The sequence below is a fragment of the Bison bison genome, unplaced genomic scaffold (assembly GCF_000754665.1).
Source record: "Bison bison bison isolate TAMUID 2011002044 unplaced genomic scaffold, Bison_UMD1.0 scf7180017864103, whole genome shotgun sequence".
NCBI classification, from domain to species: Eukaryota; Metazoa; Chordata; class Mammalia; order Artiodactyla; family Bovidae; genus Bison; species Bison bison.
Window position 1 is genome coordinate 178,044 of NW_011494675.1, and position 24,359 is coordinate 202,402.

The window sequence follows — 24,359 nt, forward strand, 5'->3', positions numbered from 1 at the left end:
AAGATAACTAGAACATGGAAGCAACCTAGATGTCCATCGGCAGATGAATGGATAAGAAAGTTGTGGTACATATACACAATGGAATATTACTCAGCTATTAAAAAGAAGGCATTTCAATCAGTTCTAATGAGGTGGATGAAACTGGAGCCTATTATACAGAGTGAAGTAAGTCAGAAAGAAAAATGCCAATACAGTATATTAATGCATATATATTGAATTTAGAAAGATGGTAACGATGACCCTATATGCGAGACAGCAAAAGAGACACAGATGTAAAGAACAGACTTTTGGACTCTGTGGGAGAAGGCGAGGGTGAGATGATTTGAGAAAATAGTATCGAAACATGAATATTATCATATATGAAATAAATCACCAGTCCAAGTTCAATGCATGAGACAGCTGCTCAGGGCTGATGCACTGGGATGACCAAGAGAGATGGGATGGGGAGGGAGGAGGCAGAGGGGTTCACGATGGGGGACATATGTGCACCCATGGCTGATTCATGTCAATGTATGGCCAAAACCACCACAATATTATAAAGTAATTAGCCTCCAATTAAAATAAATAAATAAATTAAAAAAAAAAAAAAAGATTAGACAATCTCTTGGTGATTTCAATACTATTTCCAGACCAGCACTTGGAGAAACTGAACATACAGTCAGTATACAGGTCAGTATACAGACAGGATTCCACTTTTGCTTTGTCAGAGACGCAGAGTATAAGCGACATCTTCTAGCCAAAAACAAGCACTGCACATTAGCCATGAAGTGAAAATGAAGGTCACTCAGCCCTGTCCCTGTCCAATTATTTGCGACCCCAGAGACTATACAGTCCATGGAATTTCCAGGGCAGAATACTGGAGTGGGTAGCCTTTCCCTTCTCAAGGGGACCTTCTCCCCCAGGGATCAAACCCAGGTCTCCTGCATTGCAGGCAGAATCTTTACCAGCTGAGCCACAAGGGAAGCCAAAGAATACTAGAATGGGTAGGCTATCTCTTCTCCAGGGGATCTTCCCAACCCAGGAATTGAACCAGGGTATCCTGCATTGCAGGCAGATTCTTTACCAACTGAGCTATCAGGGAAGCCCACACATTAGCAGTAGAAGGCAGAAACAGCTCTTCCTCTGGGGGCAGTAAAGGCCACCCCCTTGGAGATGTGTCAGAACTAGTTATCCCACTACAATGTTTCTTTCTCTGCAATCCCTGGACCCTCCACCCCTACTGAGACCCTTACTGAGCAGATGAACTCGCAGTCTGACTTTCAAGAAAAGGCACTACAGAATAAGAAAAAAAAAAAAAAAAAACACATTAAATTCTATAGAGCTGTTTTTCTGTGAAAAGATTAATTTCTAATTTGGCTTCAAAATGTTTAAACATTTATTCTGGACTCAAACTGAAACAGAGGGCTTTTTTTTAAAAAAGGTAGAAACCTTGACAATTAGGCAAAAATACATGAGAGTTCAAATTAATTCCATTAAGCTTTTAAAATGTCTGCAGCAATAAAGAAAAGCAGGTAGGCATATGTTCAAAGTCCTCGATGGACTTTCTGATCTTGCATTCATAAACTGTTTTCCACATTTCTGTTTTAAATAATACATCTTATTATAAAACAGTCTCTCTCTTACTGCAAGAAAAGCACTATGCTGTTGTTTAGTCATGAAGTCGTGTCTGACTCTTTGTGATGCTATGGAGCCTCTGTCCATGGGCTTTCCCAGGAAAGGGTACTGCAGTGGGTAAGAAAAGCACAAAGAAGCTTCATGTAAAATAAAACAACTCTCTCTTATCCTACAAGTATAAACTAGCATCAGCTTTATATCTCCTTGAGATAAATAAGCCTGCTAGTAGCCAGAGGAATGAGGGGAGTCACATTTCACCCAGGCATACCTTGCTCACAATGAAGTGGACAGACAGTGCCACAGTAAAATATGCCTTTTTGTCATAAAGGTTGTTTTAAGCTGATTAGTTTTAAGAAATGGTAGACAAAGATGAAGTTCTGAAAACCAGCTAGGAGTTACCTTTTACGAGAGATATTTACATTTATAAGGGAAATCTCCATTTATAAGGTTATATCCCTCTCTATACCAGGATGAGATACGAGAGCCTTCCTAAGTGAACAAAGGAAAGAAATAGAGGAAAATAATAGAATGGGAAAGACTAGAGATCTCTTAAAGAAAATTAGAGATATCAAGGGAACATTTCATGCAAAGATGGGTACAATAAAGGACAGAAACAGTATGGACCTAAAGGAAGCAGAAGATATTAAGAAGAGGTGGGAAGAATACACAAAAGAACTAAACAAAAAAGATCTTAATAACCCAGACAACCATGCTGGTGTGATCACTCATCAGGAAACAAACATCCTGGAGTGTGAAGTAAAGTGGGGCTTAGAAAACATCACTACAAACAAAGCTACTGAAGGTGATGGAATTCCAGCTGAGCTATTTCAAATCCTAAAAGATGATGCTGTTAAAGTGCTGCACTCAATATGCCAGCAAATTTTGGAAAACTCAGCGGTGGCCACAGGACTGAAAAGGTCAGTTTTCATTCTAATCCCGAAGAAGGGCAATGCCAAAGAATGCTCAAACTACTGCATAATTGCATTCATTTCACATGCTAGCAAGGTCATGTTCAAAATTCTCCAAGCTAGGCTTCAACAGTATGTGAACCAAAACTTCCAGATGTACAAGCTGGATTTAGAAAAGGCAGTGGAACCAGAGATCAAATTGACAACATCTGCTGGATCATAGGAAAAGCAAGAGAATTCCAGAAAAACATCTACTTCTGCTTCATTTTGTACTCTAAAGCCTTTGACTGTGTGGATCACAACAAACTGTGGAAAATTCTGAAAGAGATGAGGATACCAGACCACCTTACCTGCCTCCTGAGGAACCTGTATGCAGGTCAAGAAGCAACAGTTGAACCGCACATGGAACAACAGATCGGTTCCAAATTGGAAAAGGAGTATACAAGGCTGTATATTGTCACCCTGCTTATTTAACTTTTATGCAGAGTACATCATATGAAATGCCTGGCTGGATGAAGCACAAGCTGGAATCAAGATTGCAGGGAGAAATATCAGTAACCTCAGATATGCAGATGATACCACTCTTATGGCAGAAAGTAAAGAAGAACTAAAGAGCCTCTCAATGAGAGTGAAAGAGGAGAGTAAAAAAGCTGGCTTAAAACTCAACATTTAAAAAACTAAGATCATGGTGTCTGGTCCCATCACTTCATGGCAAATAGATGGGGAAAAAAATGGAAACAGTGAGAGACTTTATTTTCTTGGGCTCCAAAATCACCACAGATGGTGACTGCAGCCATAAAATTAAAAGATGCTTGGTCCTTGGAAGTAAAGCTATGACAAACCTAGATAGTATATTAAAAAGCAGAGACATCACTTTGCCAACAAATGTCTGTATAGTCAAAGCTATGGTTCTTCCAGTAGTGACATATGGATGTGGGAGTTGGAACATAAAGAATGCTGAGCACTGAAGAATTGATGCTTATGAACTGTGGTGTTTGAGAAGACTCTTGAGAGTCCTTTGGACAGCAAGGAGATCCAACCAGTAAATCCTAAAGTAAATCAACCTTGAATATTCATTGGAAGGACTGATGCTCAAACTGAAGCTCCAATACTTTGGACACCTGATATGAAGAGCTGACTCATCAGAAAAGACCTTGATGCTAGAAAAGATAGTAAGTAGGCAGAGAAGGGGAGGACAGAGGACGAGACGGTTGGATGGCATCACTGACTCATTGGACATGAGTTGGAGCAAGCTCTGGGAGACAGTGAAGGACAGGGAAGCCTAGTGTGCTGCAGTCCATGGGGTTGCAAAGAGTTGGACACAACTGAGGGACTGAACAATAACAAATACCACAATGACTCTAACTCTCTAGAAACTCTAATCATGGGGAAGGCAAGAAATCAATGGAAATCTGCCTAACAACCTTACCATTGCTTATTGCGCTTTTCCTGGTCACCTCTCAGAATACTGCCCCCTGCAATCTTTCCCATCTTCTTTGGTCTTTAGCTGTAGATGTTATTGAAGTGGGTGGCTTAGGCCATTTTCGAGTCACTCAGTTCTCTTGGGTCTCTCTCTTGTATATTGTTGTTTAGTTGCTAACTGTGTCTGACTCTTTTGTGATCCCATGGACTATAGCCCACCAGACCCTTCTATAAATGGGATTACCCAGGCAATCATACTGGAATAGGTTGCCATTTCCTTCTCCAGGGGATCTTCCCAACCCAAAGACTGATTGCATCTCCTGCATTGGTAAACAAGTTGTTTACCACTGAGACACCAGGGAAGCATCTCCCTTGTATACAGGAGGTATAATGTTATTAAACTTCTGTTTGTTTGTTTTTTTTTGTCTCCTGTTAACCTGTCTTTTTTTGGTGGAATCTCAGCTAAAAACCTATAAGGGAAGAGGAAATATTTTTCCTCCTCTATATAACAAATACAGATTTCAAAGGGAAATACAAGAAAAATTTCAAGACATTAAGGAGATATGAATTTTAGTGGCCACATCACTCTCACAGAAATAACAGCATATATTTGATTATAAAATCAAATTTAACACTTTATTCTGCTGTCATTTATGCCACTCAAGCAAGCTGCCAAAGAGCTGAATGAGACAACTGAACTTACCAGTGGAGTGTATCATCAGTGGAAGTCTTTTCAGATGTCTTGTTGACCGGTAGATCTTGTTATAGCCTCGGTTTCTTACTTTGCAATGGTGATACTGAATATATCGTTCAAGAAGGAAATACAGAATCCACAAAATAACTTTTCCAAGGATTATGACTGTCTGAACTTTCAATGGGTTGGTATAGTTTCCTGGGCACTTGTCCTCCATTGGATTGGGGTAAGAACAAAGCACACCTGTTAAAAATGCTAAAATAACAAACACAAGCTGGTCGAAAAGAAAACAGTAGGATTAACATTCAATATTTGGACTTAAGAAACAATAATGTCCATGCCCAGCACATACTCTTATACCTATGACTTTCACTGTCCTATATTTTATGAATTTAAAAATGCATTTTTGCTATTTTTATAAACTTTTTAAACAGATAACCTGGAGAAATTTTTGCAGAAAATTTGGGGAACAGACAAAATCTCAAATAAGAAAATAAAAACCACCCTAAATCCCATCTGCTAGAGATGAGCACTTCAATGTTAAATGCAGTTTCCTGTCCACTTCTTTTATTAAAAAGAGTAAAAACAATTAATTCAGCACCTCAAAAGTAACTAATAAACATCATGCATTAAAGTTTATTTCTAATTTCAGTTTTAAGAGAACTAAAATAATTGTCCAATTAGATTGACAAAATTTTAAAGACTGGTATAAAAATATGGGCAAACAGTCTTACAAAATGCTGACTGGTCTGGGAAGTGTTGTTGAAAATAATTTGGAAATATCTTGACTGAGAAATCCTATCTTAAGGACCCGGTAGTCACTCAGAAGTAAAAGCAGAAGTAAAAGATATTTTACTGCAGTTTTCTCTGTATTTGAAAAGAAAAAAATGTAAACTGTCCAAGCATATGTGTGTATCCATAGCAGAATATTTGAATAAATTAAGGTATACCCACTCACATAATAGAATGTTATTCAGCTATAAAAGAATTAATTGAAGTTCCAGCTATTAGTTTGGGTGGATATCTATGACATGTTAAGATTTGAAAACACTAAGGTATAAAGTAGTAGTTGAAAGTGTGGTCTCCAGACCAGTTAGAAATGCAAATTCTCAAGCCCCAAATCAACACCTCTTGGGGAGCAGCCAGCAGCCTGTGGTGTAATAAGCCTGTCAGGGGGTCTGATGTATGTTCAAGTTTGAGAAATGTTGTTTAGAAATAAATACTGTAGTACCCTTTTTTTTTTTCTTGGAAATGGGAGACCTTTTACAATGTGGTAATCTTTTTGTATTTATTTGTATGAACTTAACAAAAGATACCGTAAGAAATACAACAAACTCTGAGATACATTTACTAACTCAGGGAGATAGGGTGAAGCAGAGAAATAGGAAGATTATATCTTTGTATACTGTGTTTTACTTGTTACAATAAGGTAGTATTATTCTGTAATATTTTAAAAAATCAAATTAAAGAAAATGTTAAATGCTGTCATTAGCATCCATCACCAAGCAGGCACCTATCACCAAGCAGGAAATCTTATCATGTAATAAATCTATTTAAAATATATGTGATTTGTCAAGAGCAGTAATATTTGCTATATTATACACATCCTCATAAAGCAAAAGTGGAAAAGTCAACATACTCCCTCTACTGTAATGTACTGTACATTGAACCTAACTGAACCATTTTATACACAGTAGCAAATAAAGGCATTAATTTTTCTTGTTCTTTAACACAAGATTATCTTAGTCCTAAAATTAGAGCAATCAGTGCCATAATAGCAAGGCAGGCAATTTTTTTTAAGTGTTGTGTGATGTGTGTGTATGTATGTATCACATACATAAAAAGTATGTAATACAAATTACACAAAAAGGCACCAGGAAAGAAGTGCTTCAGTTGCTGTCTGGAAATTAGGAAGCCATGGCAGAACCAGGCCACTTGCTAGATGTATAGAGGAGCACAGGGTACCTCTGTCCTCAGTGCAGTCAGTTCTCCCGAAACGCACCTCACTGGAGTAGCAGCTGGGCCAGTCCTCAACCACATCCACTCTCCTCACGAACACCCAAGAAGTGGCAAGATTTTGCCCTCTTTTGGTTTTTCACATTTCAGCAAAGAGCAACTGCAGCCCCTAGTGCTTGAAACTGCAGTCATCAAAATGAGGAAGAGACTTAGAACAGAGCCCCCAGTGAGCCTCCAAGACCATTCATACATGTGTCTTGTTTTTATGATGTTGAACTTTACTTATTTCTTTTTATTGAGGAATATAACTGACATAACATTGTGTAAGTTTAAGGTGTGCAATGTGTTGATTTGAAACACTCATATGTTGCAAAATGATGGCCACCATAGCTTTAGCCAATACCTCTGCTGCTGCTGCTGCTGCTGCTAAGTCGCTTCAGTCATGTCCGACTCTGTGCGACCCCATAGACGGCAGCCCACCAGGCTCCCCCGGCCCTGGGATTCTCCAGGCAAGAACACTGGAGTGGGTTGCCATTTCCTTCTCCAATGCAAGAAAGTGAAGAGTGAAAGTGAAGTCACTCAGTCGTGTCCGACTCTTAATGACCCCGTGGACTGCAGCCCACCAGGCTCCTCCGCCCATGGGATTTTCTAGGCAAGAGTACTGGAGTGGGGTGCCATTGCCTTCTCCAAGCCAATACCTCTATCATATCATATATAATTACCATCTCTTTTTTGTGGTAAGAACAATTATTTAGTCTCCAAGCAACTTTGAAATTTATAATATTATAGTGTTGACTGTAATCTCTATGCTATGCATTAGATCTCCAGGATTTATTTATCTCGTAGTTGACATGTTTAAAAAATCCCCAGACATTTGTAATTTTATCATATAAAACATGGGAAAACATTATACTGATTTCTCTGTTTAACATTATTTCCTAGGTGTAAATAAATTGGTAAATGTCTGTCAACATATAGATTTATCTATATCTTTTTTTGTTGTTTTTATAACTGAAAAAGTAATACATGATATGGTAAAAAAAAATTTTCAAATAGTACAAAAGGTAAACATTAAAACATATTAGGTGTCCCTTCCATTCAGGTGCTCAGTTCAACTAGTATTAAAAGGGTCATGTCTGCTTCTGGAAATACTCTATTACAGAATACAGAATAAATGTTAAATGTTTCCAGTACTAATTCCAAGGGGGTGGGTGAGCAGGAGGCGAGCAAGCCTTTAACACCAGCTTTAACACCAGCTGCATGTACTGCTGCTGCTGCTGCTAAGTTGCTTCAGTCGTGTCCGACTCTGTGCGACCCCAAAGACGGCAGCCCACCAGGATTCCCCTCCCTGGGATTCTCCAGGCAAGAACACTGGAGTGGGTTGCCATTTCCTTCTCCAATGCATGAAAGTGAAAAGTGAAAGTGAAGTCGCTCAGTCATGTCCGACTCTTAGCGACACCATGGACTGCAGCCTACCAGGCTCCTCCGTCCATGAGATTCTCTAGGCAAAAGTACTGGAGTGCGGTGCCATTACAGTTCAGCTCAATTCTGATACTATCCACCTGTATATCCACTATCCACCTCAAATCACTTCCACTATCCACCAAGGTAACAGATTCCCTCGGATTATAGGCTCAGTCCCACAAGACTACCCCCACTTCAGATGCTAATTGCAAGTCTAGCTTGTAACCAGTGTTTCTTACCTACTGGCTACAAATCAAAGATTCCCAACTCCCTCATGGGCTCAATTAGTTTGCTAAAGGGGCTCACAGAACACAAGAAACCTATTTACTCTCCAGATTACCAATTTATTACAAAGGATATTAAAGGATGCACATCAACAGCCCATTGAAGAGACACACTGGGTGAGGTCCCAAAGGAGCTCCTGTCCTGGTGGAGTTTGGGGCCTGGCAGTATGGCACATCACAAGCGTTCTGGCTCACTAACCTAGAAGCTGTCTGAACCCCTTCCTTTTGAGCTTTTACAGAGGCTTCACTACATAGGCCTGGTTGATTAAATCACTGGCCATCAGTGACTGATTCAACCTCCAGCCCCTCTCCCATCCCCAGAAGTCAGAGGGTGGGACTGTATGTTCCAGCCCTCTGTCCCTGCTTAGTTTCCCTGGCTGTTGCCCCCATCCTTTAGGTGCTTTTCAAAGTCAACTCATCAACATAAACAGAAATGGTGGAATGATGCTTGCTATGAATATCAAGACACCCAGTTCACCTTTATGACACTGAAGTGATCTTAGGAACTGAAGACAAAAACACCAAAAACTGTAACAAAAGATACTCCCATTGCTCTTACTGCTCAGGAAATTCCCAGGGTTTTGGGGAGCTGAGAGCCAGAAACCATGGATGATGACCCAGTGCACCTGAGAACTCTACTCTGATCACCTGAATGACCAAATATGTTTCTTGTAAGTCACAATATCACCCACATGCCCAAAAGCTCTCTCAACTCCCTTGCAAACATGCAAAAGGAACATTCTGTTCACACCATTGTAAACCTCATTTTTTTCCATTCAACAATGAATCATGAAGAGTAGTTTAAATACACACGCATCTACCCCAGATTTCTAAGTTTCTCTTTTAATATTACATAAGCATTCCTTCATATGGAAAGGACATACAAAACATCTTCTGGGCAGTGGTAGTTTGCAGTTCCTTCATATTGCAGACAACATTGCTATCATAAACAATACCCTTGCATGTGTGCAAATATGTCTACAATAAATACTTTGAAGTAGAAGTATGAGTAAAAAAGTATGCATACTTTAAATGCTGATAGATACAGCCAAACTGCCCTCTGCCCTCTGAAGAGGTTATAAATTTTTTTTAGAAACATCACCACTAGCAAAACATCACCTCCAAATGGATCACTTTCCCCCAGCCAACTTACATGTATCAGCAAGAGAAGATTTGCTATGATGACTGTAGGAAGAGGGTGGAATCTGGGCCTAAAATGAGCATGTAAAGAGTGATGTGGAAGATGCTGGGTGTCCAGAAGAGGGTCATCTTCAATACTCTGGATAAGATCCAAGGAACCCTGGGGTACAGAAAACGGAAGCAAGCAATAAACACCACTTTCTGGATTATGTTTTCAAGAAAAACTACTAACTATAAAGCTTTAAAATTCATTACAAAAATTACAGACAAGACACCATACTCCCTACCTAAAGCCAAATTTGAAAAAATACCATAAACCTCTTAATAACTACTGTAAATAAATTGGTAAAAATAACAACTATTAAAACAAGTAAAGGAAATATTGATTCTTTATCTCCAAATAAGGTAATACATAATGGGATTAAAGCAAATAATTTTCTTCAAGCCCTGAAAACTTACTTATTTTTAAAATACTTTATTCAACAGCTTTATTGACATATAATATATATAGTGTAAAATATACTAGCTTAAGTATACAATTCAACAAATGTCTGTATATTTATAGTTAGGCAACTATTACAACAATTTTAGAACACTTGCAACATGCTAATCATGCCCATTTATAATCACTCCCCATTTCTGTCCCTAGACCTAGGTAACCGCTAATCTGTCTTTACAGATTGTTTTTTTTTTTTTTTTTTTTTTGACATTTCATGTAAATGAAATCATAAAAAATGTGTTGAGTCCTGCTTCTTAGTACTGAATATGTTTTTGAGTTCATCTGTGTTGTGGCATGTATCAGTAATTAGTTCATTTTTATTGATGAATATGGTATTTCATATATGGATATACCACATTTTGTTTGACCATTATAAATTGATGTCTATTAATAACAATGCTGCCTCATACAACTCAATAGCAAAAAAGCAAAACCAAAAACAATTCAATTAAAACATGGGCAAAGGAACCAAATAGACATTTTTTCAAAGAGGAAATACAGATGGCCAACAGATGCATAAAAAGATGCTTAAGATCCCTGATCACCAGGGAGATGCAAATCAAAACAGCGATAAGCTATTAACTCACACTTGTCAGTATGGCTTTTATCAAAAAGATGAGATAATATGTGCTAGAGAATATATGGAGAAAAGGAAACCCTTGAGCATTGATGGTGGGAATGTAAATTGGTATAGCCACTGTGGAAAACAGTATGGAGGGGCCTCAAAAAATCAAAAATAGAACTATTACATGGCCCAGCAAATCTACTTCTGGGTATATATCCAAAGGATACAAAGTCTTATCTTAAAGAAATATCTGTACTCCCATGTTCATCACAGCATTATTCATAACAGCCAAGACATGGAAACAATCTATTTTTATACAACAAATTATTATTTAGTCATAAAAAAGAATGAAGTCCTGTCATTTGCAACAACATGGATGTATCTTGTAGGAATTATATCAAGTAACATAAATCAAACAGAGAAAGACAATTACTGTATGATCTCACTTTTACGTGGAATCTATAAAAACTGAAGATAGATACAAAAAATAGATTGGTGGTAGCCACAGGAAGGAGATGGGAGAGTAGGAGAAATGAGTGAAGGTGGTCAAAATGTAAAAATCTGACAGCAAATAAGTCCTGGGGAAATATAATTTGTGGCCCAGTGACTACAGTTATCTGTAATGTATATATATTTGAGTGTTGCAAAGAGAGTAGATAATTTTTTTCACAATAGTAAAAGATTCTTATCAGTTTCCACATTTAATAGTCATACACAAAAAAAGATATTTACAATTGTAAGTAATAATGGAAACATGATTAACCTAACAGTATAAAATAACTGCATACAATTTGGGGAGTTAAGTAGAGTGACGTGGTAAGTGCACGTGCATACATGCATATATTTTCATCTACTCAGCCAGTTTATGTCTTCTGGTGTGCATTTAATCCATTTATATTTAAGGTAATTATCAATATGTGTGATCCTATTACCATTTTCTTCATTGTTTTGGGTTAATTCTTTGTAGGTCTTTTCCTTCTCTTGTGTTTCCTGCCAAGAGAAGTTCCTTTAAAATGTGTTGTAAAGTTGGTTTGATGATACTGAATTCTCTTAACTTTTACTTGTCTGGAAAGCTTTTGATTTCTCCATCAAATCTGAACAAGAGTCTTGCTGGGTAGAGTTTTCTTGGTTGTAGGTTCTTCCCTTTCATCATTTTAAATATATCATGCTATTCTCTTCTGTTGAAGGGAATTTCTGTTGAGTTTCTGTTGAGAAATCAGCTAATAATCTTATGGGAATTCCCTTGTATGTTGTCATTTTCCCCATTGCTTTTTAATATTTTATCTTTGTTTTTAATTTCTGTCAGTTTGATTACATTGCGTCTTGGTGTATTCCTCCTCAGGTTTATCCTGCCTGGGACTCTCTGCACTTCCTGGATTGGTTGACTATTTCTTTTCCCATATATAGGTAAGTTTTTAACAAAAACCATCTCTTCAAATATTTTCTTGGATCCTTTCTCTCTCTCTTCTCCTTCTGAGACCCCTATAATGTGAATGTTGGTGCACTTAATGTTGTCCCAGAGGACTCTTAGGCTGACTTCAGTATTTTTCTTTTTTTTTTTTTTTCTATATTCTGTTTTATAGCAGCGATCTCCACATTCTGTCTTCCAGGTCACTTATCTGTTCCTCTGCCTCAGTTATTCTTCTACCGATTCCTTCTAGTGTATTGTTCATCTCTGTTTTGTTTGTTTAGTTCAACTAGGTCTTTCATAAACTTTCTTACATCTGCTTCATTTTTTTCCCAAGATTCTGAATCATCTACACTATCATTATTTTGAATTGTTTTCCTGGACCTGGCTTCACTTTATTTAGTTATTTTTCTGGGATTTTATCTTGTTCTTTCATCTGGGAGATAATTCTCTGCCTTTTCATTTCAGTTAACTTTTGTGGTTGTGGTTTTCATTCAGGAGGCTTCGGGATTGTAGTTCTTCCTGCTTCTTCCTTCTGCCCTCAGGTGAATGAGGCTGATGCCAGGGACTGGTGGTGGGAAAAACTGGGTCTTATTCTTGTGGGCTGGGTAAAACTTTAATCTAATTATCAGCTGATGGGGCAGGTGGGGCTAGTATTTTGGCCTGAGGCAACCCAGCCTTGGAGTCTACAGGCTCTATGGTAGGTCTAATGCCTCTTCCAAGAGGGCTCACTTGCCAAGGAGCACCTCCCAGGACTGCTGCTGCCAGTGACCCTGTCCCCACAGTGAGCCACTGACAACCCACACTTCCACAGGAGACCCTCCAACACTAGCAGGTAGGTCTGGTTCTGTCTTCTATAGGGTCACTGCTCTATTCCCCTGAGTCCTGGTGCATGCAAGAGTTTGCTTGTGCCCTCCAAGAGTGGAGTATCTATTTCTTCCAGTCCTGTGGAAATCCTGTAATCAAATCCTGCTGGCCTGCAAAGTCAGATTCCCTGTGGATTCCTAGTCCCTTTCCCAGATTCCCATATTGGGAAGACTGACATAGAGTTCAGAACCCTCACAACAGAGGGAGAACTCCTTAGGTTTTATTCTTCTCCAGTTTGTGGGTCACCCATCCAGAAGGTATGGGATTTGATTTTATCATGATTGTATCCCTTCTATTGTCTCACTGCAGCCTCTCCTTTGTCTTTGAACATGGGGTATCTTTTTTGGTGGGTTCTAGCATTCTCCTGTTAATGGCTGTACAACAGCTAGTTGTGATCTTGGTGTTCTTACAGGAGGAGATGAGCACATGTCCTTCTACTCCACCACCTTGATTTGATCTCCTTATTTAACATTATACATATATATATATATATATACACACACACACACACACACACACACTGTTGTTGTTGTTCAGTCACCGAGTCGTGTCCAACTCTTGGCGACCCTGTGGATCGCAATGCGCCAGGCCTCTCTGTCCCTCACTATCTCCCAAAGTTTGCCCAAGTTCATATCCATTAAATCAGTGATGCCTTCCAGCCATCTTATCCTCTGACATCCTCTTCTTCTTCTCCTCTCAATCTTTCCCAGCATCAGGAACTTTTCCAATGAATCGGCTGTTAGCATCAGCTGTTCACATATATACGTATGTACATATATATATATATATATATATATATAGGGCTTCCCATGTGGTTCTAGTGGTAAAGAAACTACCTACCATGCAGGACACAGAAGAGACATGGGTTGGATCCCTGGGTCTGGAAGACCTCCTGGAGAAGGGAATGGCTACCCACTCCAGTATTCTTGCCTGGAGAATCCCATGGACAGAGGAGCCTGGTGGTCTGCAGTCCATAGGGTCTCCAAGAGTCCAATACAACTGAAGTGACTTAGCACCAGCACCACACACACACACACACGTGTGCATATATACATATATACGTGTGTGTGTGTGTGTATGTGTATGTGTGTGTGTGTGTGTGAGGCTTCCCAGGTGGCTCAGTGGTAAAGAATTCACCTGCCAAGCAGGAGATGCAGGTTCAATCCCTGGGTCAGGAAGATCCCCTGGTAAAGGAAACGGCAACCTATTCCAGTATTCTTGCCTGGGAAATCCCAAGGACAGAGGAGCCTGGCAGGCTACAGTCCATGGGTTGTGAAGAGCTAGACATGGCTTAGTGACTTAACTTATATATTTACTTCCAAAGTAAATATATATATAATATATAAATACATATATTATACATTTAATATAATTTAATTGTAGTTATTATTAATAATTGACTGTTGTTAGTTAACATTAATATTTAGTATATATATTAAATATATATAACATTTTATATATTATATACTATATATACATATATTTACTTTGGAAGGGGTAGAGAGGGGGACAAATGGTGTAAGGGTGGGCTCTGGGCACCGAGATTATAAAGATAACACAGAAGTCTGGGACATAACCAGATCTGGGATGGGCTTCTCAATTTCCACTAGCAGGCATTCAACACTGCTACAATTTTTTTTTTTTAATTCAATGCTTAGACAGCTTCCTAATTAGTTTGCCATAACTCAAGGAGCAATTCTGATGATATCTGTTTTCTTCATGACTTCTATTCTTCTAGCTTTCTCAGCAGCTGTCTCACCTCCCTGGGTATTCCCTTAGTTAATGTCCACGCACATCTCCAGGAGCCATTTTCGAATCTCTGTGCCCCTTCATCCCTCCCCACCTGTCAAACGGCTGTCTTGCAAACATGCTGCTTTCCCTGATGCCTCAATGCTGTTCGCTCTGCCCTTTTCATTTTGACACGGTAGTTTTTATTTCTACAAGTTTGAGTGGGTCTATTTTATATCTCTCATGTGTTTTTAACCTTTGGAACATATAGAAAAGTTATAGTAGTTTTTTTAAATGTCCTTGTTTGCTATTTCATGTCATTTTTTAATCAGTTTTAATTGATTTATTATGTTATATTTCCCTGCCTCTTTTCATGCTTGGGCATTTTTTCCACTTTATTAAGATATAATTAACATGTCACATTGTGTAAATTTGTGTATCATGAGTTGATTTGATACACTTATATACTGCAAAATGATTACCATGATAGCATTACTTAACATCTCCATTATATCACATAATTAGCAATGCCTGGTAATTTTGGATTGGATGCCAGACACTGCAAAAAAATTTAACTCTTTGGATGCTGGATACTTTTGTATTCCTGTAAATATTCTTGAGCTTTTTTCTGGATTCAGTTAAGTCACTGGAAACAATTTGATCTCTTTACTCTTTTAAGGTGCTTCTTAGGTGGGACCATACCATGTTTGGTCTAGTGCTAAATATTCCCTACAAGTGAAGTAAGACCTTTCTGAATACTCAATACCCTGTGATTAGGAGGTTTCCAGTCTAGCTGGAAGAACAAGCACTAATCCTGGCCCTGTGTGAGAGTACTGCTCCTTCTAGTCCTTCTGGGTCATTGTTTTGTTTTTTTTTTTTCCCCTCGGTCATCAGGGCATTACCTCAGAGGCATAGAGAACAGGACTTAGCTGAATAGGGACTCTGCACTCTTTGGAGCTCTCCCTCTGTACAGCACTCTGCTCTCTGGATTCTCTGTCTGGTGAACCCAAGCTGCTTCAGTATCCCCAGATTCAGCTCCACCTACTCAGCTCAGGGTCTACTCAAGCCCACCTGGTGCCCCAACCTCTGCCATAGCCCACAAACTCTCTTAAAGCAGTGAGCTGGCAATCACACAGCTCGTTTTCCTATCTCTCAGAGATCACTCTACTTCATTGCTTGATGTCTATTATCTCAAAACAATGTCCTTTCATGTATTATATACAGATATTTTGTTCTTCCAGGCAGAAAGAAGCACAAGGTATGAAAGTGGTTGGAATAAGGTATGCTTCACAGGGCAGGACTCTACATTATACTTTGTTCTTTGCACCTTTAGTACCTGATACACAGCAGGTGCTCAATATGTGCGTAGAGTGAATGAAAGATGGCCCAACTTCTTGAACAGTTGGGATCTAGGAATTTTTTAAAAGATAGCACTGAAACCCTGACTGTAAGACAACAGTCTGCTTTATCTCTCTCTTGGTCCCTTTCATGCACTTTCTCCTCTGGTCTGCATGAGCTTTTTGGAGTGCCCACAAATACCCTCTCTTATCTTTTTCAGCATCCAATTCATTTTTCAAGGTCCAACAAAATTTGCATTCTCTATATATAAACTTGTCTTGCCAAGTGTTTTCTTTCTACTTTAAAACCAAAAAAGGTATTACATTTCGTGCGCTGCCTTGTATTGTTTCATTTACATGTATGCCTTTTGTTCTCCCTCACTACACTGAAGGGGTCGGGGATAATATGGTTTCTGTCACTTATTCAATGTTCATGAAATACAATGTGTTTGGTGACTATATCAATACACTGTCCTTTGGATCCTATAAGAAATGTATGAAAACTATACAAACAGCATCCTGTCTCTCTCTGTAACTTGTCATCTGCAAGAGAAAGGTGAAGGGAATAAGACTCTTGATCCAAATAATCTCCATGATTAATAATCACACTGCTACCTGGAAAAGATACCTGTTGTTTGTCGACATCATCTCCTCCCTCTTTTGTCACAATTACTACTTCCCCTTTGGGGACCCAAAGTCTACCTCTGCAATCTCAAGGGGAACATCCTTCAGTGCTCTTCACTTTCCTCTGGTCTAAGGATGCTCATGAAACCAAAGAGGGTTAGGCCAATCTAACTCTCAGAGTAACAAAGCAAACAAAAGGCCATGGTTGAGGTAGATCCATTCCAGAACAGATTCTGAAAGGACATCTGTCACTGGATCCCTTAAGCAGCCCTTGTTTGAATCCTTTCAGAGGATTAGGTGTTCATCTACCCTGTAGCAGTGTTAGTCTCTCAGTCGTGTCCAACTCTTTGTGACCTCGTGAACTATAGCCCACCTCTGTCCATAGGATTCTCCAGGCAAAAATACTGGATTGAATTGCCATTCCCTTCTCCAGAGGATCTTCCTGACCCAGGGATCGAACCGAGGTGTCCTGCTTTGTAGGCAGATTCTTTACCACCCGAGCTACAGGGAAGATCTTTTATCTTTTTATCATCTACCCTATATCCTTTCAAATAAATCCCTTTCTTCCTTAAAGTAGCCAAAATTGGTTTGCCCGCTTGCAAACAAAGAACCCAAATTAAAAAGTTTTTGCCTCTTAATTCATTTAGGTGTCTGGGCCTAGGACATGGCACATAGTTTTTAGCTTTCTCTTGGGTGGGAGAAATCATATCCACAAATACCAAAGGTAGGCAACTGTTCATACCTAAAGTGACCTAGCTACGTAGCTATTGGTGAAACATTACTCTCCAATTGTTTGGTGAAACAAATTTCTAGGATTGTACTAATCCTAAAGCTAAAAGTTACAGACCCAAGAACCCGGAGGCAGCTTAGCACCAAGTAAGAAGCATTTACTGCACACATTTTTATGTCTCATTTTCCATTTAGATACTCATTTTCTCCACATATTTTCAGTTCATGAATCTCACCCTTTAAAAATTCAAAAACAATCCATTTTCTTTAAATATATGAATCTCAAATCTACTTTCAGGTGTTACAGTTTGCTTTCCACTTTTTCATAGTGGAAAAAACATGGTTTTTAGTCCTATCATTAGAAACTGTTTGGTCTTTATTTAGTCAAGATAATTGAACTATGGTCACTATTTGCACAAAAATCTAAGGTATTGTAGGGCTCGAATTGTATTTCAAGTGTCTTGCGTGATGCATCTCATTCAGTGGCAGGATCACAGTAATATTCCTATTAATTTATTAACTTAAATCAGTGCTTTAATATAACCATCAACTTTGCTTTTTCTCAAGAGCAAGAATTTTGTGTCAATGGGTAATCTAGTTAATTCTGGCCACAAATACATGATTTTCCTAAAAATGTTTTAATACACTCAAGCAAAGACTTTTACAGTTAGGCTGCACTCTGTACACTGAAACTAGTGCAGTGGCTTCTTAATAATCTGGTTTGGATCCATTTGAGTAAGATTTAAAAATCCCTTCACTCCTACCAGGCCTCCATTCAAAACATCACATTGTTTGTCTCCAATGTGGGTTTCCGGGTGATGATAGCGACAGATCTGCCCTCAGAGCCAAGGCCGGAGGCCAAGAGGAGGTGGACTCGCTCCTGCTCCCGAGGCCATGCGCGCATCGCTGGCCTCCCCAGTGCCGGGACCCGACACGCGAACGCAAGGGCCGGGTGCCCCTCCTGCCTCCTGTGCCGAGAAAATAAGCCCACGGCCAGCAAGGCGCGGACCCCGCCAGCGCCCCTGTGCCTCCTCCCACACACCGCAGCCCGGTGGCCGCGCGTAGAAGGATCCCCTCCGCCAAGGCTGCTCCCAACCCCATCTCTGCCCAGGGCGCCCAGCATCAGAGGAGGGGGATGCGGGCCGGTCGCTCGCCACCTGCCACTGAGCACTCACGTCCTCCATGATGCCGGCCGCCGGAGGCCGCAGCCGGGCCGCCCAGCCTCCGCACCTGCGCCCGCTCCTCCTTCCGGGACACGCCCTGGGACCCGCCCTTTGCTTTCAATTGGCCGAAGCGTAGAGGCGGGCCCCTCCTCCTCGCTCCAGGGCCCTGCTTCCGGCGGCCGTCCCAGACCCGCCCCTCGCCCTCGATTGGCAGAGGGGCAGGAGTGATTGGTCCCGCCTCTCTCGTACTATTGGTAGACTCTGAGGGGCCTGACCGGATACCTCGATCCCGAATGGCCGAGGAGAAAGGGGGAGTGATCCTTCCTGCAGTCCATCCCTGGGGGAGGTGCTGCCTCTGGGAACGCTGCGGTGCCTACTGACTGCTAAACCTGTGCTGGTGTCCTAGGTTGGCCAGAGATTTGGGTGCTAATGGATGCGTTCTAAGTCCAAGAATTGAATTATTTTGGGCCGTCAGCTGCTTCTTTGTAAAGCATTATTTTTTCTCAGCTTTTCTTAGTTATTGTTTGCAGCCTAGGTCTGTGCATAGAACCAGCGGTAGAATCCCAGGTTTTCATTGATAGCACAGAACTCGGCCAGCAGAGGAACACAAACAGAATAAAAACTGGTTTCGAGGACACAGTTAATGATTTCACCAGTAGGAAAGGAGGCAATAAGGGGTTTTCTTGGACTTTTTATTCCAAGTGAAATTGAACACGAAATTGTATGGCATTTTTCTGAGAATACACTATCATTTGTTAAAATGTGAAAGTGAAAGTGAAGTCGCTCAGTCGTATCCGACTCTTTGCGACCCCATGGACGGTAGCCTACCAGGCTCGTGGGATTCTCCAGGCAAGAATACTGGAGTGGATTGCCATTTCCTTCTCCAGGGGAAATTCCCAACCCAGGGATCAACCCCGGGTCTCCCGCATTGGAGGCAGACGCTTTAACCTCTGAGCCACCAGGGAAGCCTGGTTAAAGTGTAAAGAAAGTTAAAATTTTTGTCAGTATCAGCCCCCATTCTATTGTGATATTGTAGTAATACACTTTCATACTTTTTAATGCTTATTTGTACATTGTGTATGGTGTAATCTTGTTTATACCATTGTTGAAATAAAATTATTTAAATATCAGCCAAGAAAAAGGTGGAAGAGCAAGCAGATCAAGCTAGTCAATCCTAAAGGAAATCAACCTGAATATTCATTGAAAAGACTGATGCTGAAGCTAAAGCTCCAACAGATTGGTCACCTGCTGTGAAGAGCTGACTCATTAGAAAAGATTCTGATGCTGGAAAAGATTGAGAGCAGGAGGAGAAGGGGGCAACAGAAGGTGAGATGGTTGGATGGCATCACTGACTTGATAGCTATGAGTTTAAACAAATTCAGGGATGTAGTGAAGGACAGAGTAGCCTGGCTTTCTGCTGTCTGTGAGGTCACAGACAGTTGAACTTAGCAACTGAGCAACAACAAAATAAAAGATGAACTTTTGATCTTTAAAATCTCAAGGCAACTTTAAATCTTTAAAATTTTCTGAGACTCTATAAATTATATCTCAAGAGCTTTGTCTAGATGTGCACTTCCCCTAAACATTTTATTTTAAAAGTTTTCAAACCTGGGAAACTTTGAAAAACTAGTACAGAGAACATCTGTGCACCTCTCATATTGATTCAACAGTGGTTAACATTATCTCAACAGTTAGTTGCTCTGTGTGAGGACTCATGTTTATGTGTGTGTCACATATTTTTAAATTGAACCATTTGAAAGTAGATTGAGTCCAAAATGAAGATGTTTCTAGATTGTTCATTGCCTAAAAGGAAGGTATTTTCATGTTAACTGCAGGTTTCCCTGGTGGCTCAGATGGTAAAGAATCCAGCTGCAAGAGACCTGGGTTCCATCCCTGGTTGGGAAGATCTCCAGGAGAAGGGAATGGCAACCCACTCCACTATTCTTGCCTGGAGAATTCCATGGACACAGGAGCCTGGCAGGCTCCAGACCAGGGTGTCACAAAGAGTTGATCACAACTGAGCGACTTTCACTTTCCTTCTTAACTACAATAATATGATTATACTTAAGGAAACCCATAGTAATTCCATATTTGCAAATCCATGGCAAAAATTTCCAAATTGTCCTGCAAATGTATGTTTTGCTGCTTCCCTTCACCCAACCATATAGGATCCAATTGTCGGGAAACTGTATAATTTCCTCGGTTCTGTCTCACCACAGCAAAGGTTTGAACAGTGGACCAGTGTTACAGCTCCATTAGAGCTCAGAGTTTTATTCCACAAACAAAGGATAGTACACCCTCGAGGTGTGAGGGCAGGCCGAAAAGAGAAGCCCCAGCCCATCTTAGCTCCCTCTTTTTAAATGTTTTGTCTCCTCACCCTCTGAGCCTGTGCTATGCAAATTAGGGCTAGCCAGGAAGGGGGTGTGTTTGTTTCGCCTGAGGTTCTCATTTCTGTCTGCATATTTTTCCTCTGTTCCCTTTGCGTGGGCTTTTCCCTTTCTTTGTCTTTTTGCCACCACCACTTTAGACTCCTTTTTCCTATTCTAACTACCTAAAATTCCCCCCTCAAGAGATGGGAGGCCCAATTCTTTGGGAATAGGGGCACCGAGGTCTCTCTGGCTACTTCCTGCTAAGTTGGGTCGGCAAGGGGGATTGGCCTCCCCTCTTGCTAGTCTCAAACCTCAGAGTCCTTGTAGTGGTATCCGTCTAAGGGTGAGTGATAGATGTTTTCTGCAGTTGGGGTAGATTTATATATCCTTGTTGAACTAGCACTGCATTTTGTAGCTTGTTGACCTGGGCAGAGACAAAATGAGTTAAATAATTTATACTACATGGAACAATTATAAGCAGTATCAATATGGTGCTAACGGGGGTTAGCAGGGACATTAGTCAACTCCAAATCCCCCCTTACCAGAAGAAAGATCCCCAAGGAGAGATTATAGACACCCTGAGGACTCTCCAGCTCATTCTTTGAGATCCTGTAGGATCTGAATACTTTTCTTGAGGATTGTGAGACTTTCTTCAACTTGGCTGGAGGGGTTTAGCCAGAAAAAACACATCTCATTCAAGATGGCCCAAGTATCTCCTTTTGGAACCACCCCATATTATCTTCTTGAAAGCCCTTACTCTTAGCTTTAAGAGTTTCACCTTCAGTATAAGGAATTTCTGGTAAATTAATCTGTGGAACTAGGGTGGCAACCCCTATTAAGTCATTGTTCTGTAATGCTGCTCTTTCAGCTGCCTGATCGGCTGTTTGGTTCCCTTGTGCCACTTCCGTGCTCCCATTTTGGTGTCCTTTATAGTGGGAGACTGAAACCTCAGCCGGCAGATGGACTGCCTCCAAGAGCATAAGGATTTGATCACCATACTTGATTGAGGACACTCTGGTGGTCAAGTGGCCTCTTCCTTTCCAAATAGCAGCATGTGCATGTAGCACCAGAAAGGCATACTTGGAGTCAGTGTAAATGGCTACTCTTTTTCCTTTTCCCAGCTTTAAAGCTCTAGTCAGAGCTATGAGCTCAGCCAATTGGGCTGAAGTACCTTGTGGCAACAGTTAGCCTCTATGGTCTTGAAATTGGAGACTATTGCATATCCGGCTCTTCTTTTTCCGTCTAAAGCAAAGCTGCTTCTATCAATGTATCAGACTTCCTCAGGATTAGTCAGAGGATCTTCAGTCAATCCCTTTCAGGGTTTTGTCCAATGGTCCAAAGTTTCTAGGCAACAGTGAAAGGTGAGAGCCTTCAGAGGTAGGCAGGAGGGTAGCTGGGTTAAGAGCCTCACAAGGGGATATAGTCAGGCCTGGATTTTCATCAGCACTACTTGATATCTGAGGATCCTTTGATCAGACATCCATAAATGGCCTTTCCCATTCAGGAGTTGTTTCACTTGGTGGCTGGTAAAAATAGTTAGTTTTCCCCCAGGACAGAGTTTTAAAGCATCTTCTATCAGGACTGCAGTAGCTGCAAGATTTCAAAGGCAGGGAGGCCAGCCTCATTGGTTGGGTCCAGCCTCTTGGATAAGTAAGCTACTGGCTGGGGCTCAGGTCCCAACCTTTGACTTAACACTCCCAAGCCTATTCCATCATTTTTGTGGACATATAGTTGGAATGCTTTCTCTGGGTATGGCAACCTCAAGGTGGGTGCTTGAGTTAAGGCTTGTACACTAAAGTAGCCTCTACCTCCTTTTGAGGAGTTCCCCTCATCAATGGGATTGAATTATCCAGTTCCTTTAAGCTGTCCTATGAGGGCTGGGCAATAGACCATAGTTGGGTATCCAGATTCTACAATATCCGGTTAGCTCACAATTGTTTTAGAGTTGTGAGGGAAGGCAACTGCAGGATTCTTTGTTCTCAGTGGGTGGACAGCCTCCTGGACCCATGCATAATCTGAACTCCCAGGTAAGTAACCCTTGTCTGGACTGTCTATGCCTTAGCACAAGAGACTTTATATCCCCTCTTTGCCAAAAAGTTTAGAATTTGAATCACATTTTATTGAGCATTTCCCTCATCTACAGATTAGCAGGTCATCTACATATTGTAATATTTTCCCCTTTGGTCCCAGATCCAGATCTAGGAAATCACAGCTAAGAGCCTGTGCAAACAGGTGGGGACTATCTCTGAACCGCTGATGTAATAATGTTCAGGTTATTTGTTGTTTTTCTCCTGGAGCCTCCCATTGTTTTTGTTCCCTCCTTATTGGAGAGGGAGTAATAGGTTCCTCAGTAATAACCAGAAGCTGTAGAGCTCTAAGGGCTGAAAATCTTTTCATCCCAAGGGTGGTTCCCAGCTTAGTGAGTATATCTCTTCCCAATAAGGGAGTAGGACACCCAGTGACCACCAGAAACTGGTGGGAAAATATTTGTCCATCCCAATAACAAAGAAGTGCTCAGGTGAATCTTTTTGTAATTGTTTTTCCTGTAGCACCCAAAATGGTATAGGTTTGGGGGGAGAAGGCTCTGGAGTAGAAGGTCAGGATAGAGTGGGTAGCCCCTGTGTCAACCAGAAGAATTTTGGGGTCTACCTGCCACATCCAGTTGTACCCTTGGCTCCAGCCCTATGATGATTATCTGTGACAGGCAGGTTGACTTGAGGGGGCCACTTCAGTCCTGTTGAACCATCGTGAGGGAAGGCTTAGCACTTGACCTTGAGACTGTACTGCCCAGTGTCCCAATTGACAGCATTTGTAGCAAATTGTTTTAGGAAGCTTACCATGATTTGGACAATCTTTGGCCCAATGTCCCACCTGTCTACCGATTAGGCATTCATATCGTGCCTTGTCCTTCAAGGACTCGGGGTTTGCCATAGCTCTTCCCTGGAGGGCAGCCAACATCTGGGCATACCTAGTCTCTCTTTCTCTCCCTTTCCTGGGCCTTGGCCTCCCTCTTATGTTCTGTTATAAAAGGTATTGGTGGCCATCTGGACCATCTTGTCTAAAGTGGCAGCAGGGTTCTCCTACTGTAGCTGTTGAAACTTTATCCTTATATCTGATGCATATTAGGACAGGAATTTGTCCTTTAAAATCACCTGTCTCTTGTAAGAGTATCAGTCCAGATTGGTAAACTTTTGGAGGGCCTCCTTTAGCCTTTCCAGAAAGGCAATCTGGTTCTTGTTGGGCTCCTGAGTTGTTGTTGAGACTGGGCACAGCACCACAACTAATATGCTTCCTACTATTTCCATGGGTGGACTTCCTTAGGGGTGAGTCTTTCTGAAGCTTATCCTACCCAGTACTGTTGCAACCTGGGAGCCAGGCATCCCCGGGTCAGGGTGCAGATCCCCAGACAGGTTGAGGCACATCAACCTCTTGGAGATCAAATCCCCGGGCAGGTTAAGGCATGTCGGCCTCTGAGGGTCAACCTCTTGGGACCCCTGGATGAGCAGATCCCCAATGACGACCTCCTGGGGACCAGATCTCTAGGCAGGTCGAGACAGGTCGACCTCTTGGGCCCCCTGGGCTGGAGTT

The 24,359-nt window shown here is 41.0% G+C and overlaps 1 protein-coding gene across 3 annotated transcripts in view; it reads right to left on the reverse strand.

Moving 5' to 3' along the window:
- TMEM192 (transmembrane protein 192) overlaps positions 1 to 18,518 on the reverse strand; it is a 31,132-nt gene extending 12,614 nt beyond the window's left edge. For all 3 annotated transcript variants that reach the window (XR_825149.1, XM_010838660.1, XM_010838659.1), the window contains exons 1-3: positions 18,415 to 18,518; positions 9,496 to 9,642; positions 4,648 to 4,912 (exon numbers count right to left, since the gene is read on the reverse strand). Coding sequence is in view for 2 of the 3 variants with exons in the window: in XM_010838660.1 (XP_010836962.1) it covers positions 4,648 to 4,912; positions 9,496 to 9,642; positions 18,415 to 18,423 (421 nt within the window). In the remaining variant the exon portion in view is untranslated. The remainder of the gene's footprint in view (positions 1 to 4,647; positions 4,913 to 9,495; positions 9,643 to 18,414) is intronic.
- Positions 18,519 to 24,359: the final 5,841 nt, after the last annotated feature.